At 42.1% G+C, this 14,403-nt stretch overlaps 2 protein-coding genes and 1 long non-coding RNA gene across 5 annotated transcripts in view; 1 reads left to right on the top strand and 2 right to left on the bottom strand.

Annotated features, from left to right (window-relative positions):
* Positions 1–260: 260 nt before the first annotated feature.
* Positions 261–2,740, bottom strand: trmt5 (tRNA methyltransferase 5). 2 transcript variants are annotated; one of them, XM_072458344.1, is made up of 5 exons: positions 2,653–2,740; positions 1,994–2,559; positions 1,162–1,286; positions 455–1,094; positions 261–385 (listed from the first exon to the last, which is right to left on the bottom strand). In XM_072458344.1, exons 1-5 carry the CDS (start codon positions 2,661–2,663, stop codon positions 327–329), a joined length of 1,401 nt encoding a protein of 466 aa, XP_072314445.1. In that variant the 5' UTR covers positions 2,664–2,740; the 3' UTR covers positions 261–326. The 2 variants fall into 2 exon arrangements, with proteins under 2 accessions (XP_072314445.1, XP_072314446.1); XM_072458345.1 differs by having other exon boundaries at positions 1,994–2,575; positions 2,653–2,703.
* A 260-nt stretch (positions 2,741–3,000) lies between these two features.
* slc38a6 (solute carrier family 38 member 6) lies at positions 3,001–11,138 on the top strand. Of its 2 annotated transcripts, XM_072458346.1 has the most exons (16): positions 3,001–3,181; positions 3,890–4,017; positions 4,111–4,184; positions 4,521–4,573; positions 4,657–4,696; positions 7,274–7,352; positions 8,114–8,199; positions 8,269–8,327; positions 8,403–8,474; positions 9,073–9,129; positions 9,415–9,494; positions 9,581–9,681; positions 9,836–9,960; positions 10,027–10,171; positions 10,312–10,406; positions 10,969–11,138. In XM_072458346.1, exons 1-16 carry the CDS (start codon positions 3,116–3,118, stop codon positions 11,050–11,052), a joined length of 1,344 nt encoding a protein of 447 aa, XP_072314447.1. In that variant the 5' UTR covers positions 3,001–3,115; the 3' UTR covers positions 11,053–11,138. The 2 variants fall into 2 exon arrangements, with proteins under 2 accessions (XP_072314447.1, XP_072314449.1); XM_072458348.1 differs by lacking the exon at positions 10,027–10,171.
* A 1,677-nt stretch (positions 11,139–12,815) lies between these two features.
* Positions 12,816–14,403, bottom strand: part of LOC140371072 (uncharacterized) — a 2,038-nt gene continuing 450 nt past the window's right edge. Inside the window, exons 2-3 of the long non-coding RNA XR_011928423.1 lie at positions 13,424–13,780; positions 12,816–13,047 (exon numbers count right to left, since the gene is read on the bottom strand). This is a non-coding gene — a long non-coding RNA (uncharacterized lncRNA). The remainder of the gene's footprint in view (positions 13,048–13,423; positions 13,781–14,403) is intronic.

The following is a 14,403-nucleotide window of genomic DNA, read 5'->3' as shown; positions in this document are numbered from 1 at the left end:
TCATGATTTATTCATGAGCAACACATTAACCTGAAGCATGGAGCTCAGTTCCTTTCAAAAACTAAAACATGTTTTTTTTTATAAACCTGTGAGATTTGTTATCAGTAATCAAATCAGTAATGAAAAAAACATTTTTTAGTAAAACACATTCATTTGTCAGAACCACCTTAGAGAGACTTCACCTTGAAGAATTTCAGACCAGTTGATTTATTGAGCATAATTGTCTAATGTTTGTGTTCTTTGCTCAAGTACATCCATGATTTACAACCATAAAAATGTTTGTTAAAAAATATGAATGCAATTCTTGCATTTAGAATCCATTGCCATTATGTTGACTGAGCATCTTCACATTTCTGTCTCTTTGTGGCTGGTTCATCTGCCGTCTCTAAAAAGAAAACATAACAGTTGAACAGTTTGAACATTTGGAAAGGAGTTACAGCTGTGCCCTCCTCACCTGTGACTGTGGGCTTGCTGCTGTATACGACCTCTTTGGGAACGCTGAAGGTCACACACATCATGTCTTTGTTTGGAGCTACGTTGCGCACAAAATGCACCGAGCTCCGGTTTTCCAGAGAGAATCCAACAGCCTCAGAAGCCCTCTGCGTGACGTCCTGGGCGGGGTCGTCATCTTTAGAGAAGCCGTAGCAGTGCACTGTGGGCAGTTGTGTGTCAGTGGGAGACTCGTGCTCCAGCAGACCTCTGAAAGCATCCAGGAAGTCTATGGCCAGAGCAGGCAAGTTCATTACCACATGCACAGCCGCCTTCTGTGTCAGCAGTGCAGGCAGCTCCTGTCTCAGAGGGCCCTGGATGAACGCTCGGCCGTCCAGGTTGAATGTTCTCACTCTGTTATCCACTTTGTTGAGTTTACTGTTGTGTTGTAGCCATCGGAAGGACTCTGGGTTTAAATCATTGGCAAAAACATTGGCGCCACAGCGAGCGGCTGGAATGGCAAATGGTCCCACGCCGGCAAACACATCAAACACTGTGTCTCCTTGCTTCACCTGCTGCACAATACGCTGGTGCTCAGTGCTCAGCCGGGGGTTCCAGTAAACCCGGGAGAAGTCGAACTCATATGCGACTCCATTCTCTTTCACCTATGGCAGTCAGTGAAACAACGTAAATACACTTAAAATAATGTAACCTTTAATAACTGTGACCTACTTTTGCCACCATGTTCTCCTCTCCAGCCAGCACCTCCATTTTGAAGTTTCTGTAGGTGGAATCTATGATATTTAGTTTATGGACCACACAGGTCAACCCTGGGTTTTTATCCATAATGACTTGACCTTCAAGACAAAAAGTAAATCCATTCTTATTAGAAGTGGGCCATATTCATGTGCATATAACTGATGTAAATAAGAGTGTTTACTTACCATTAGTATTAGTATTATTTAGTCTTATGCTAGCTATTTTTACTTTATCTTATTATTTTATTTTGTTTCCTCCATTCCCTATTAAGATATGAGGAGTTTTGTTAAGAGTTTTTTTGTTTTGTTTATAAGAGTTCTATTAAGAGTGTTTTTTTTTCTTCAAACTTCCTATTAGTTATCTGTCCTTTCCCCCTGTATCTACTGCGTTGTAATACCAAAATTTCCTCATGTGTGGACAATAAAGGATTATCTTATTTTATCTTAATATCAGAATTTTGACAACATTGTTTTGAAGATATGCAAAATTCAAGTATTTTGTTTACAGTGAAAACGCTACAAAAAACTGATAAAGTTCTTATACCATTCCAATGACAACTGCATATCCTGAGGTAAACAATAGGGAGGGGGAAAAGTTTTCTTTGTAATCCCCCATGATTTTCCTGAATGACGACTGCAAATGTCGCAACCTAATGCACATCAGTGTCAGGCCACATTGATTCTAGACAACCCAAAATAACTTTATACATCTAGGTTTAGTCTGTAGCTTGAATCTTGACACAGATGAAGGGTTCACCATAGACTTAACCCCCTGAAAACGTGCTTGTGATATTTGGAGGCCTCACCAATGAGGTTCCTGTAGGGCAGCTGGTGTTCCCTCAGGTTCATGTGTGCGATGTGACCCACTCTGCTGAAGCTGGAGGTCACATCCTGTCCCGGGGGCAACACTGCCTCCAGCACCTCCTCACTCTTCAGGTTCTCATAGCCTAGAGTTAGCTCGTAGTCCTGCAGCTCCTGGGGGACAGAGAAGGACCTCAGTGCCTCCTCTTCTGCCCCACTGAATTTGCTGGGAGAGGTCACTTTGTGAGGGTCCAACAGAACCAAACGACAGTCACTGCTCCCCTCTCGCTCTGGCACCACACGGGACAACCCAGGCCGCTGGATTATTACACTCTTCAAGCTCTTCACCACTTTATTCAGAACCTTGACGGGAACCCGGAGAGCTGGGACGGTGATGTTCTGTGTGAAAGCTTCTCTGTTGAGACTGGTCATGCCCCGCACTTCTGCAGGGGGGCAGTACAGTCTGAGTTCGGCTTTAGGATCCATGCAGGCGGTGCACACAGACGCAGGGCAGAGGCTGTGCTCAACGTTTCTGTGGGTTTGTGAAAACTTTATAGCTCTGAAGAGCGATCTGCGGAGACACAAGACTGCATTTACAACGAGGGGTCACTTAGAAACTCAGAAACATTTCGGTTTCAGTCACACATCTGTATTTCAGACTCACCTCAACATCATCCGCTTTCAGGCGTGCTGGCACTTACCTACGTCATCAACAAGGGACGAGAGCACGTTTTGTTTTGATTGGTCAGCACATTGAACTCTGATTGGTCCTTCTTCTCCTGACGTTTAAACGCGACGAAGCAAACAAGCTTGTGACATGGGCTTGTGACAGCGGCAATAAATGAGGACTACGACAAAGTCTGAGGAATAAAGTCTGGCGGTAATGCAACACTTGGATGCCAACCGCCATAAAACAACAACAACAACAACAACAACAACAACAACTACGACAAAGTCTGAGGAATAAAGTCTGGCGGTAATGCAACACTTGGATGCCAACCGCCATAAAACAACAACAACAACAAATGCAAAAGTTGTCGGGAGAAAGGGTCTTGTGATAAAGTATGTGATCATAAAACTCTCTTAGCGGTCTGTCCCTGTGGTTTGTGCGACACATTCTGGCTAAAATGAGTGACAACTTCAGATCCAGAGCAACCGAGGAGGAAAATGAAGTTACACCTTTACTCGCAAATGTAAGTCCTGGCTGTATTCATACAGTGTAATAAAGTGTAAAAAATAATATTTTGTGATTGGCTTATTCCTTTCTTTCTTTCTTTCTTTCTCTTTTTTTTTACTAGCCAGGACAGATGTGTGAGAATTTGGGGAAGAGAGAGAAGGGAGGACATGCAGTATATTGTTGGAGTCGGGATTCGAACTCTCGAAACTGCTTGTTCCTTTCTATTCCTCTTTTCTTTGGATTTGATCATATCATCAGTTTTCAGAACTTATACTCAGCTTCTTTTGCTGTTGCTTAAGTTAATTCAGGAAAAATGCTGAATGGAATGAACTGCATTCTGTATTTTGCATAACATGCGTAACATTTCGGAGTTTAACAACAGATTGCAATAATGATGGCATATTTATTTAGCACCTATTTTTTTGTCTTGTTAGACATTTATGTGACATGTTCGTGCTCACTGATCATTGTTCAGGGATTGACATTTTTATTTTTAAGAGAGACGGTACAACAAAACATTTATTTTCGTTGGACCGTCTCTCTTTAGCTGTGCCATTTCTCTCCAGAGGCATTACAGAAATCCATAGATCACTCTGCTCTCTCAGCCACTTCACACCACTGTAGTTCCCTCATCTGCCGCCCGGACAGTTTTTCCACACTGGTGACTGGCTTTGCCCTGTTGTGGAAGTGTTGTTGGTTTGATTTGCTCTGGTGTTCTGTGCAGGAGATGGGCAGCCGGAGCAGAGGAGCCTCCTTCGCTTCGTCTGTTTTCAACCTGATGAACGCCATCATGGGCAGTGGCATTCTGGGTCTGGCTTTTGCAATGGCCAACACAGGCATTGTTGGATTTTGGTGAGTGGAGTGTTGAGCTGCTGACTGGTTCTCAAAATGTACGTTCCGTTTTGACTATGTCTGACAGGCTTTCTGACATTTTGTGCTCCACAGTTTACTGTTGGTGGTGGTGTCTGCTCTGGCAGCCTACTCAGTCCACCTCCTCCTGAAGCTCTGTGACCAAACAGGTGATATTTCCTCACTTTTACTTTTGGGTTACATATATAAGCAAGTAATATATGAGCAAACTGATTAGAGCCCTTAGACCCTTGCCCTTAGACAATGACTCTTAGTTAGTTAATTAATTATCATAGATTACTGTGAACTAATCAACTTATACAAACATGAATACTGTAGACTGGTTTAGATAAGGGCATGTTATAAAAGTAGATTGAAGACTATTTGGACTATTTTGTATGTAAAAATAAAACTAAATACAGTAACTCTAGATTGTACTATGAATTAATTTATTTGGGACATTGCACAATTTCAAAGACAAATTTCCAACTGAATCATGTTTTCAGGTATTAATTCATATGAAAGTCTTGGCGAGCGAGCGCTGGATAAACCTGGGAAGGTATGAATTTATTAGAGAGACAAGACAATTGTACACAACACCAGTGTGATAGTTTCTCTGATGCAGCTCTATGTACTCCTCAGGTCCTTGTTGGATGTGCTGTTTTGATCCAAAACATTGGTGGTGAGTCAATTCCTTCATTATAAATACCAATACAGAAATCCAGTTTATTTCATTATGAGTTGTACTTGTACCTCTTATTGGGGAAATAGACCAGTGTCTGAAGCCTTGGTCCTGTCACCTATGTCTCTCTCCTCTCCCTTGTATGTCTCGCTCCTCTCGTCTGTCCGTCTCTCTCCTCTCCCTTGTCCGTCTCGCTCCCTTCGCCAGTCTGTCTCTCTCCTCTCCCTGTCTGTCTCTCTCCTCTCCCCTGTTCTCTCCTCTCCCCTGTTCTCTCCTCTCGTCTGTAAGTCTCCCTCTTCTCGTCTGTAAGTCTTGCTCCTCTCGTCTGTAAGTCCCGCTCCTCTCGTCTGTAAGTCTCCCTCTTCTCGTCTGTAAGTCTCTCTCCTCTCGTCTGTAAGTCTCGCTCCTCTCGTCTGTAAGTCTCTCTCCTCTCGTCTGTAAGTCTTGCTCCTCTCGTCTGTAAGTCTCTCTCCTCTCGTCTGTAAGTCTTGCTCCTCTCGTCTGTAAGTCCCGCTCCTCTCGTCTGTAAGTCTCCCTCTTCTCGTCTGTAAGTCTTGCTCCTCTCGTCTGTAAGTCTCGCTCCTCTCGTCTGTAAGTCTCTCTCCTCTCGTCTGTAAGTCTCTCTCCTCTCGTCTGTAAGTCTCGCTCCTCTCGTCTGTAAGTCTCGCTCCTCTCGTCTGTAAGTCTCGCTCCTCTCGTCTGTAAGTCTCGCTCCTCTCGTCTGTAAGTCTCCCTCTTCTCGTCTGTAAGTCTCTCTCCTCTCGTCTGTAAGTCTCTCTCCTCTCGTCTGTAAGTCTCTCTCCTCTCGTCTGTAAGTCTCTCTCCTCTCGTCTGTAAGTCTCCCTCTTCTCGTCTGTAAGTCTCTCTCCTCTCGTCTGTAAGTCTCTCTCCTCTCGTCTGTAAGTCTCTCTCCTCTCGTCTGTAAGTCTCTCTCCTCTCGTCTGTAAGTCTCGCTCCTCTCGTCTGTAAGTCTCGCTCCTCTCGTCTGTAAGTCTCCCTCTTCTCGTCTGTAAGTCTCTCTCCTCTCGTCTGTAAGTCTCTCTCCTCTCGTCTGTAAGTCTCTCTCCTCTCGTCTGTAAGTCTCGCTCCTCTCGTCTGTAAGTCTCGCTCCTCTCGTCTGTAAGTCTCGCTCCTCTCGTCTGTAAGTCTCGCTCCTCTCGTCTGTAAGTCTCGCTCCTCTCGTCTGTAAGTCTCTCTCCTCTCGTCTGTAAGTCTCTCTCCTCTCGTCTGTCTCGCTCCTCTCGTCCGTCTCGCTCCTCTCGTCCGTCTCGCTCTTCTCGTCCGTCTCGCTCCTCTCTCCTCTCCCCTGTCTGTCTCGCTCCTCTCTTCTGTCTGTCTCGCTCCTCTCTTCTGTCTGTCTCGCTCCTCTCGTCTGTCTGTCTCGCTCCTCTCGTCTGTTTGGCCCTCCTGGCAGCGCTGCACCCTGTGTCTGTGTGAACCCTAGTACTCTTTATAATAGAGGGCAATTAGGCATGCTCTCAGGAAACATTCATTTGCCCAAGGCTGATTTGACCTAACCAGCAGCCAACACTCTCACAGGAAGAGCCTAATGAAATCAAAATGAGTCTGTGGTCCTCACATTTTCTGCACAATTGTTAAGAACAAACTTTTCTTCTTTTCTCTTCACTCAAAGGCCATATTTTAAAGCTGTAACTTGTAAGTATAGTTCCACTTGGAATTGTAGTGACTCTAATTTAGTACTTCCAAACTAACTGCGTGCTTTTATGCTAGTGTTGTGCTTTCCATTTATGAACAGTTGATAATAAATCAGTATATTTTTCTTTTTAAAGTTATTTTAAAATGTTATTATACTAGAGAAGGTACGTATACACTGTAATAAGCCATTAGTTATTACAGAGAAAGGGTGACCCTCTGTCTGTGTGGGCTGAAGAGTTTTGGAGGAATTTCCCAGTATAAACAAATACAGGATCTAGGGGATTATAGCAAAGGCTTATTTAAGGGCCGAAGGCAAGTCCTGCCTCAGGGCACTGAGGTCCAGGCTAACTCTTTGGGCTAACTCAGATTCTGTTTGGCTTCTTCAATTTTTAAATACTTCCCCTATAAATGCAAATGGAAATGACCACAGCACTACACATTGCTTGCTTTATCCTCTTCTAAAACGAAATATTACACCAGAACCCAGCAAATACATCTGTATCTTTGTTATATTTGTTTTTGTGCTTCTTCAACCAGTCTGAGTGTGTAGTGTCCTAAAGCTTTTCTCTGATTGGTTAACTGCGACTTCTACTCAGGGTTTGGTAATATCCTGTGTAACGGTGAGGTGGAGGGGTTCAGGGGTCTGGATTAGTGTCACAGATCATTATTGTTAGCATTCCTGCCTCACACTTCCCCAACAGCTGGAACATCTGCAGAGTCTCTGCTGCAGGGCGCTCTCCCTTCCTTACCACGCTTTAGATCAGTGTAAATTTCATTAGGACCAATATTTGTCAGAAATAGAATAGTTTTGAGCAAAACAAATATCAATTTATTTTTTTAGTGGAAATAATAGGTAAGGTAATATTAGTAGAACATAGATGAAGAATTTGCCTGGTATCTGAAACATTTAATTTCTTACAGCCATGTCGTCTTATTTGTTCATCTTGAAGTCAGAGCTTCCTGCTGCCATTAAGAGTTTCCTAAATGCAGGCAACACAGGGTGAGTACTTACAGCACTGCAGTTAAGAAATTCTATTCACCATCTCCCACAGTACTGTTATACATTTTGCAAATATGTAATGGACTAAAAATGAAAAGCCTATGTCAAGTCCATGAGATGGGGTGTGAGACAGCAGATGGCATAGGATGGCCTCACAAACATAAATCATTGATCACTTTCCCATCAGCGTCATTGGTGTAAGGACTATAGTCTGATTGTTACACATCTGAATGTACAGCTGTTTTGGATTAGTATTTAGTCCAAATCTCTCACATATGTTCCCCCATCAGACTGATACTGGAGCAGATCAGTTATGCCATTGTAATTGCATCCATTGCTGAGCAGACTAAACACTTGTGTTAATGAGAGACATTCAAAAGTGAACATACGGCAAGGTCTACGCCTATTTCCCTGAACAGACCACGAGAAGCGCTCCAATCGGCTGAAGCGACATTTCTGAATCCGGAGTAAATGGTTGCGTTGTATAGGTCCAACATATGCTCACTGAGGAGCAGCACAGCTGTCCAACTGGAACTTGTGCTGTTAGAGCCACCCTCGTAAAGAAGAGTGGAGTCTGTCCCGTGACCTCACACTTCCCCAGACTGACATACTAAAGTCCTCTCCAAACCACCCGGCTAATACATATAAGCACACAGGACTGACTTACTTTATAGAGGAGATATACTTCTTATTGTACACTGACAGACAAAGACACAGTGAGGTTTTACTTTACAGTGTGTAAACTAAAGATAATTTTTCAGAACTGTTTGGTATGAAGATGGACGACTTCTTCTGATACTGATTACCATCTGTGTTGTTCTGCCTTTGGCAATTTTGCCTAGAGTTGGTAAGAGATTTGTTCTTGTTATTGTATATCTGGTAATAGTGCATTTTAATGAGGAATGTCAAACTTCAGGGTTTCTGGGTTACACCAGTGGTTTGGCTTTTCTCTTCATGCTGTACTTCACAACTGTGGTGAGTGTTTTGTGCCAGAACAATATTCTCGTGTTGTTCCTGCCCTTCTCTGGCTGACTGCTGTGTCTTGTTTAGGTTGTGATGAAGAAATGGACAATTCCTTGTCCTCTGCCCAACAACATCACAGTCTTATCTGAATCCTTTCAGGTAACAGACAAATCATTTGAGACAGTGTAAGATATTATTTGATCCATTAACATGCATCTCTTCTGCTCTACTCAAGAGGCACCTCCAGTGGTGTATCTCATCATGTCTTATTGGCTGATATATAAAAATGGGCATTTGAATACAAATGCTTACACATATTTACTCTGGACAAATAAGCAACCACAAGGTGTGAAATCAGTGTGTGTGCATAACAATGAGCCTAATGACCTGATTATTTTCCACACATTTACCATGCTCCTTGTGCATATTGTGAATGTCTAAGTCAAAACAATGCACACTTTTAAAGGTTGCAATCCATGATAATCAGAGCTGATTCACTACATCCCTTGGTCATAACTGTTTCCAACCCTCTACTCTGGTCTAGTTAGACTATAGTGACGACATGCCTCTGTTTTAACTGCTCATGTTGGAGGAGGAGGAATAGAGCTAACAAACTTTAGGGCAGGGAGGTTGATTGGTCCCTGGAAACCTGGAAATAACACTTGACCCTATGGAGTTCACAAGAGCATGAAATAACTTCCATGAATCCACTCTGAAGCTCTCCCCTGTTCTAACCAGCGTATCATTGTCCCTTCAGGTATCAAATTCATCAGGCTCAGAGTGCACAGCCAAACTCTTTGTCCTCTCCAGGAAGGTAAGTACTTACCGGTAGCTTTCCTCATGGAGGAACTGGTATAGTGACAAGTTGTGGAAAGTCTGTCTGCTGTTCATGAAGATCACAGAACAGGAGACATTTTAGACTTGGCACTCATCCATATGTATATGACACAATGATCCCATATGTACATGTACTAAGCCCATTAGACCCTCATGATACTGTTACTGTAAAGAGGGAGGAACAATGACTTATAAATGACCATCCTCTGTAGTTCTGCCCTCTGATTTCACTGTGATCAGACAATTGTGCTGTGTTTTACAGAGTGCATATGCAATTCCCACAATGGCCTTCTCCTTCCTGTGTCACACTGCAGTGCTGCCCATCTACTGTGAGCTGGACCGGTGTGTAACAAAGATATTTTAGATCTATTTTTTTTATTTATTTCTATTTTTTATTTATTTTTTTATTAATCAAATGTGTGTTTTAGGCCTACTAAGGCGAGGATGCAGAGGGTCACAAACATTAGCATTAGCCTCAGCTTCACTGTCTACCTCGTGTCAGCCTTGTTTGGATACCTCACCTTCTATGGTAGAAAACACATACACAAAACAAATACTGAATACTGAAGAAATACTGTTTAATCAAACAGTGTGAAATGAGGCTGGCATGTTGTAGCAGTCTCGTGTTGGTAAATGACTTGAATTGTTGTTTTTTTCCTTTACCCCTTCTGCCCTGCCTTCAGCCCACGTGGACTCGGAGCTGCTGCTGGGATATGACACCTATCTGCCGCACGACGTTGTGGTGATGACTGTGAGACTTGCCATCCTGCTCTCCGTAATCCTCACTGTACCGCTCATCCACTTTCCTGTAAGCAAAGGGTAACTGTACCCACTTCTCATCTTCCCATTTATTAATAAAATATGCATGTTTTAGGCCCGCAAAGCAGCCATCCTCCTTCTGTTTGGATCGCGTCCTTTCTCCTGGTGGATCCACTCCCTGACCACTGTCTGCATTCTGTGCGTAGTGTTGATCTTGGCCATCTTTGTTCCTGACATCAGAAATGTCTTTGGAGTTGTTGGTACGTGCTCATTTATGTGTAATTCATACAGTGATTGTAGGTTCCAGAGCTCAAACTGTATTGATCCAACTTCATTGATGGCAGTAGAAGTCTGTGTATAATTAATGTCACATGTTATGAGTATTTCCTGTTTTGTCTAGGCTCGACCACCTCCAGCTGCCTGTTGTTTGTTTTCCCTGGTCTTTTCTACCTCAGGATCAGCACTCAGCGCTTCAGGTCGTTGGACTACATCGGGGTAAGAAGGTTTCAACTGTTGGCAGGATGGATACAACACTGTCAGTCCAGGGGTTCTATGTGAGCAGATGGCAGGGGTTAATTTTTAATTTATCATTATCTACTTTGTTTATTTCTAAACTAAATGATGACTAACATTTTGGTGGAAATTATGTACTGTAATTTAGTCTTTTTTAATGTTTGCCACTGTAAAATTACCAAATGTAACACAGGTTTATGCTTTTTAACAAAGCTTTTGCTTGAATAAAAAGGCTTGAGTATTGGCATTTACATTTGTATGAAATTTCAATAAGAGTAATTAAATGACAAACGATATCAGCACAGATTAAAGAAACTCAGGGAACTACATAGACCATGATCCTTTGAGTGCAGCCATTATTAAGAAGGTTGTGATTCGACAATAATGATTGCAACTTTTAGGTTATTTTAAAAAGGAAAATGAGCATTGATGTTTACCCCTCCACAATATTGTACTAAATCGGGTGAATACTGTGATATTGTATTTGCACCTTGGAACAAGTTTTATGTGTGTATATATGTTATTATTGTGCTGTTGGTTTCAGGCTGTCTTCCTGCTGGTGTTCGGTGTGGTGGTGGGAGCCTTGAGTTTGATACTGATCATCTTTATGTGGGTCCAAAGCTCCTGATGTCTGCCCCAAATCAACACAACAAAAGGAGGTGAAGGGAAGACCACACTAAAGTGATGCAGTAATCACATCCAGTTACTACTTTAGGAACAAAATTCCAAACCCTTTTAATGTTTTTTATGTGACGGCTCAACATTCCGCTGTTGAGTGCGACGGAGACAATCTAACAGTATTTGAAGCATTATAAAAATACTTTTATAATATGACACTTCACCTCAGACCGTCAGAATACAAACATTTTAACCTCGCATTCTTTTTTATGAATTGTATGAATGTGCACACGCTTCCACAGTGCAGTGAGGTTTCTGGACCAGATCAATGTTGCACAATGTAGCATTCTTTGACCAAAACAGCACATTCATTGCTTTATTGTATTTGATTCATACAAAGTCTATCAATATTATTGTAACGATTTTACGTTTGATCATATATGATTTTAGGGAATATAATATAATATAAATGTTTCTCATTTTGCACATATATTTTTATACACGTGTCTATATAATCAAGGCATTATCTCTTTCTTAATTTTTAAATGTATATTTTATCATCTTTTGTTTACAATCACATTATGTTTTTTGCTGCTATCATTCAAGGTGCTATCCAGTCCTTACTCGAATTGTAATTTTTAATAAAAATTATCAAATCCACGCATTTACTCATCGCCTTACTGCACTGCTGTACACTAGATTAATAGGCCCCATCCCGATGTCTCTACCATATACCTACTGCGAGGATTGTAAACCCAACATACTCCTGGTTTAAAGAAATTAGTCCACATCTCTGCAGTCGACTGCCTTTCATGATCCTCAAATCCTTCTCCCAGACACATCCCAGTGACCCCCACTGCTGCACTCGCTCAGTCTCTCAGTCAGCGATCTGGCACTGTTTGAGGAAAAGCACTCCCGAGTACAATTCACAGAGCTCACTCCAGGCACAGCACAAGGTTACCACCTAGTGTCTGACTAAGATTTATATTTCCCATCAAGCCAACTCGTCCCAATTGCTGTGCAGTTTTGACACAAGCCACTAGACTGGAGCAGCCCACCATCTGTTTGGTGTTTACCACAGTCTTGTCTAACAGGCATTCCTCCGAGGGGCTGTTCCTGTGAGCCCTAAACGCTGCTGGCATAATGAGGGCTTCCCCTGCCTGTCATGGTGGCCCCCTCATCTCTCTGCATACCTTTGTCAGACGTTGGTAAAATGTGGATCATTTTCAGACATTTTAATACAGTATGTCCTGACTTGACCTGACCTGAGGAATAAATGGAAATTACATATAATATGGCTTTTACTGATAAAAACTTTGTTGACTGAGCGAAATGTAGATTTACTGTTATTTATTTTTTCCTCATTCTCTGGAAGTAGAGTGTTTTATTGAGTAAACAACATAAAAGACTGCTCTTGTGTCACTGTAGTGGCATTGGCAGCAGGGTATCGTTGTTACTGACATTGTTGCGTTGCTCTATTATTAACCAAATCAGATTCAGCAGAGCAAGGACAAGCACGTGTCTCCTTTCAGAACGATGATCACAGTATATTCAACACATTGAATATACAGCCTTTTGACTGTTCTGTGTTTCTATGGTACTTGCTCTCAATAAAACGTGATGATGCAGAGATGAGTGCGGCTGGTATTTACAGTCGCACAATGTTGAGTGAGCAGAGGTGGGCGCGAGTCATTATTTGTCAGAAGTGAACAGTGTGATTGTTTGAATAGCTATTAATCTAACGAACATGAGATGATCAAATATAGCCTTTCACAAAAATTTCATCATAGAAGTTTTGTCATTGTTGCTCAGAGTGGGGGGTGTGCTGGACTCTCTTCTGGGCCAGGCCTAGGGCTGAGCTCTTAATGCGGCCCTGACGCCTCCTTGGCGCAGGGGCCACGCTGGAGCACATCTGGAGCTGATTAAACGGAACAGGGCTGTGACACCGCCCCCACCTCAGTCTGCTCCACTGTCCACTCTCACATTCCTCCACTCTCAGGACGCACTATGCAAATCAACACATGAATGACATGTATTTCACTGAACTGAACATTTCTTACAAATAAAAGCTATTGTGTGGGATCAGTGGAGTATTTACAAGTGTGCTGAGACTGGACATGATGACATTCTGTTTCTCTCACTCCTTATCTGATGTTTTCAGAGCCACTGAGGCTGTTGAGAGAGTTTTTATGTGTTAAGTGAATTCAAACCAACTTGTCAATAGATTTGGTTCCTTGCATTTGGGCAGCACGGTAACCATACTTTTAAGGTCAAATCATTTCTGTTTGTCAGTGACTTGATGGCCATATTTCTCTGCTCTCGCTGTGGTTGTAAACAGAGACCAGGGTGAATTATAAATAATGTGAAGGATTGTTACCTACCGGACCAGCCCCTCTTTCACCGGGTCACCATCCAGTTTGTGCCCCGCTGGCTGTTAGGTACCACTGCTCTGCTTCATTAGCTGCAGATATAGGGCGTACCTGGGCTGGGAGCCAGAGGATTGAGCTGTTTAGAGTGACATGCACATAAAGTGAGCCCAGACCCTGAGTGTAGGTGGAAACTCCCCAGGTGGCTGGAATTAAAGCCAGAGAGCAGAACTACTCCAGCCTGTTGCTTGGAGAGGGGGGTGGTACTCTGTAACCATGTTGTAACCTCGGTCATGTTGAAATGATACATCACTTTGAATGTTCTTCCACAAGGACTAAGGCAGCGTGACAGTAGCAGGCACTCTCCCCCATCTGTGTTTAAGAGGCAAAAAGAAGTCATGTTATATATAGATATAGAAGGTCAAGTTGAGTATAGTTGAGTTTTTATTAATAAATAGAACAAAACTCCACACTGGAACCATCAAAACAAGAGCTACATAAAGTGAAAGGCTAAAACTTTGAAGGATGTATAGTAAGCATGCTTGTATTTTAAGATGAATTGTAATTTTACAAAGAATTATGACTATTTTGTTTTTATTTTGATAACTTTGGTTACATTTATAATTATTCTTCCTGGTTGGACATTGTTAACAATGGTCATAATCTATATAAATTATGCAGCAGTTATATTTGATAAATAATACCTGATGACCATTATTGTGTTAAATAGTCATTGAGAGAGTGATTTAGTTTTAGAACTCAGATCTACTTTCTGTAAATTTCAGCTTTTATCTTTCACAAACTGCAACTTGACTGATGTACAACTATGATAAGGTCCATCTCACCAAACAAAATAACAATTAGAAAAACATGAGAACCTGCTGCAAAGCACTTTAAAATAAACCCAAACTAGGAATAATGGTTGAATCTTAGCCAGGATTTACTCATAATAATAATCCAGGACTAATGCATCAGATCTGAGTCAGGACAACCTG

This window comes from Eucyclogobius newberryi, unplaced genomic scaffold, assembly GCF_026437365.1.
Source record: "Eucyclogobius newberryi isolate DKJ021-1_F unplaced genomic scaffold, fEucNew1.0.hap1 SCAF_21, whole genome shotgun sequence".
NCBI classification, from domain to species: domain Eukaryota; kingdom Metazoa; phylum Chordata; class Actinopteri; order Gobiiformes; family Gobiidae; genus Eucyclogobius; species Eucyclogobius newberryi.
The sequence above is the reverse complement of the archived record's forward strand: the minus strand, read 5'-3'. Positions and strand labels throughout refer to the sequence as shown.

Excerpts from the sequence above, each read along its gene's own strand:
- trmt5 (XM_072458344.1), bottom strand. Across the intron at positions 1,287-1,993 it reads GCCCTACAGGAACCTCATTG|GTCAAGTCATTATGGATAAA; the intron begins GTGAGGCCTCCA and ends TTTGTCTTGAAG. Across the intron at positions 386-454 it reads CAGCAAGCCCACAGTCACAG|AGACGGCAGATGAACCAGCC; the intron begins GTGAGGAGGGCA and ends TTTTCTTTTTAG.
- slc38a6 (XM_072458346.1), top strand. The coding sequence starts at position 3,116 with ATGAGTGACAACTTCAGATCCAGAGCAACCGAGGAGGAAAATGAAGTT. Across the intron at positions 3,182-3,889 it reads TTACACCTTTACTCGCAAAT|GAGATGGGCAGCCGGAGCAG; the intron begins GTAAGTCCTGGC and ends TGTTCTGTGCAG. Across the intron at positions 9,130-9,414 it reads TCTTTGTCCTCTCCAGGAAG|AGTGCATATGCAATTCCCAC; the intron begins GTAAGTACTTAC and ends TGTGTTTTACAG.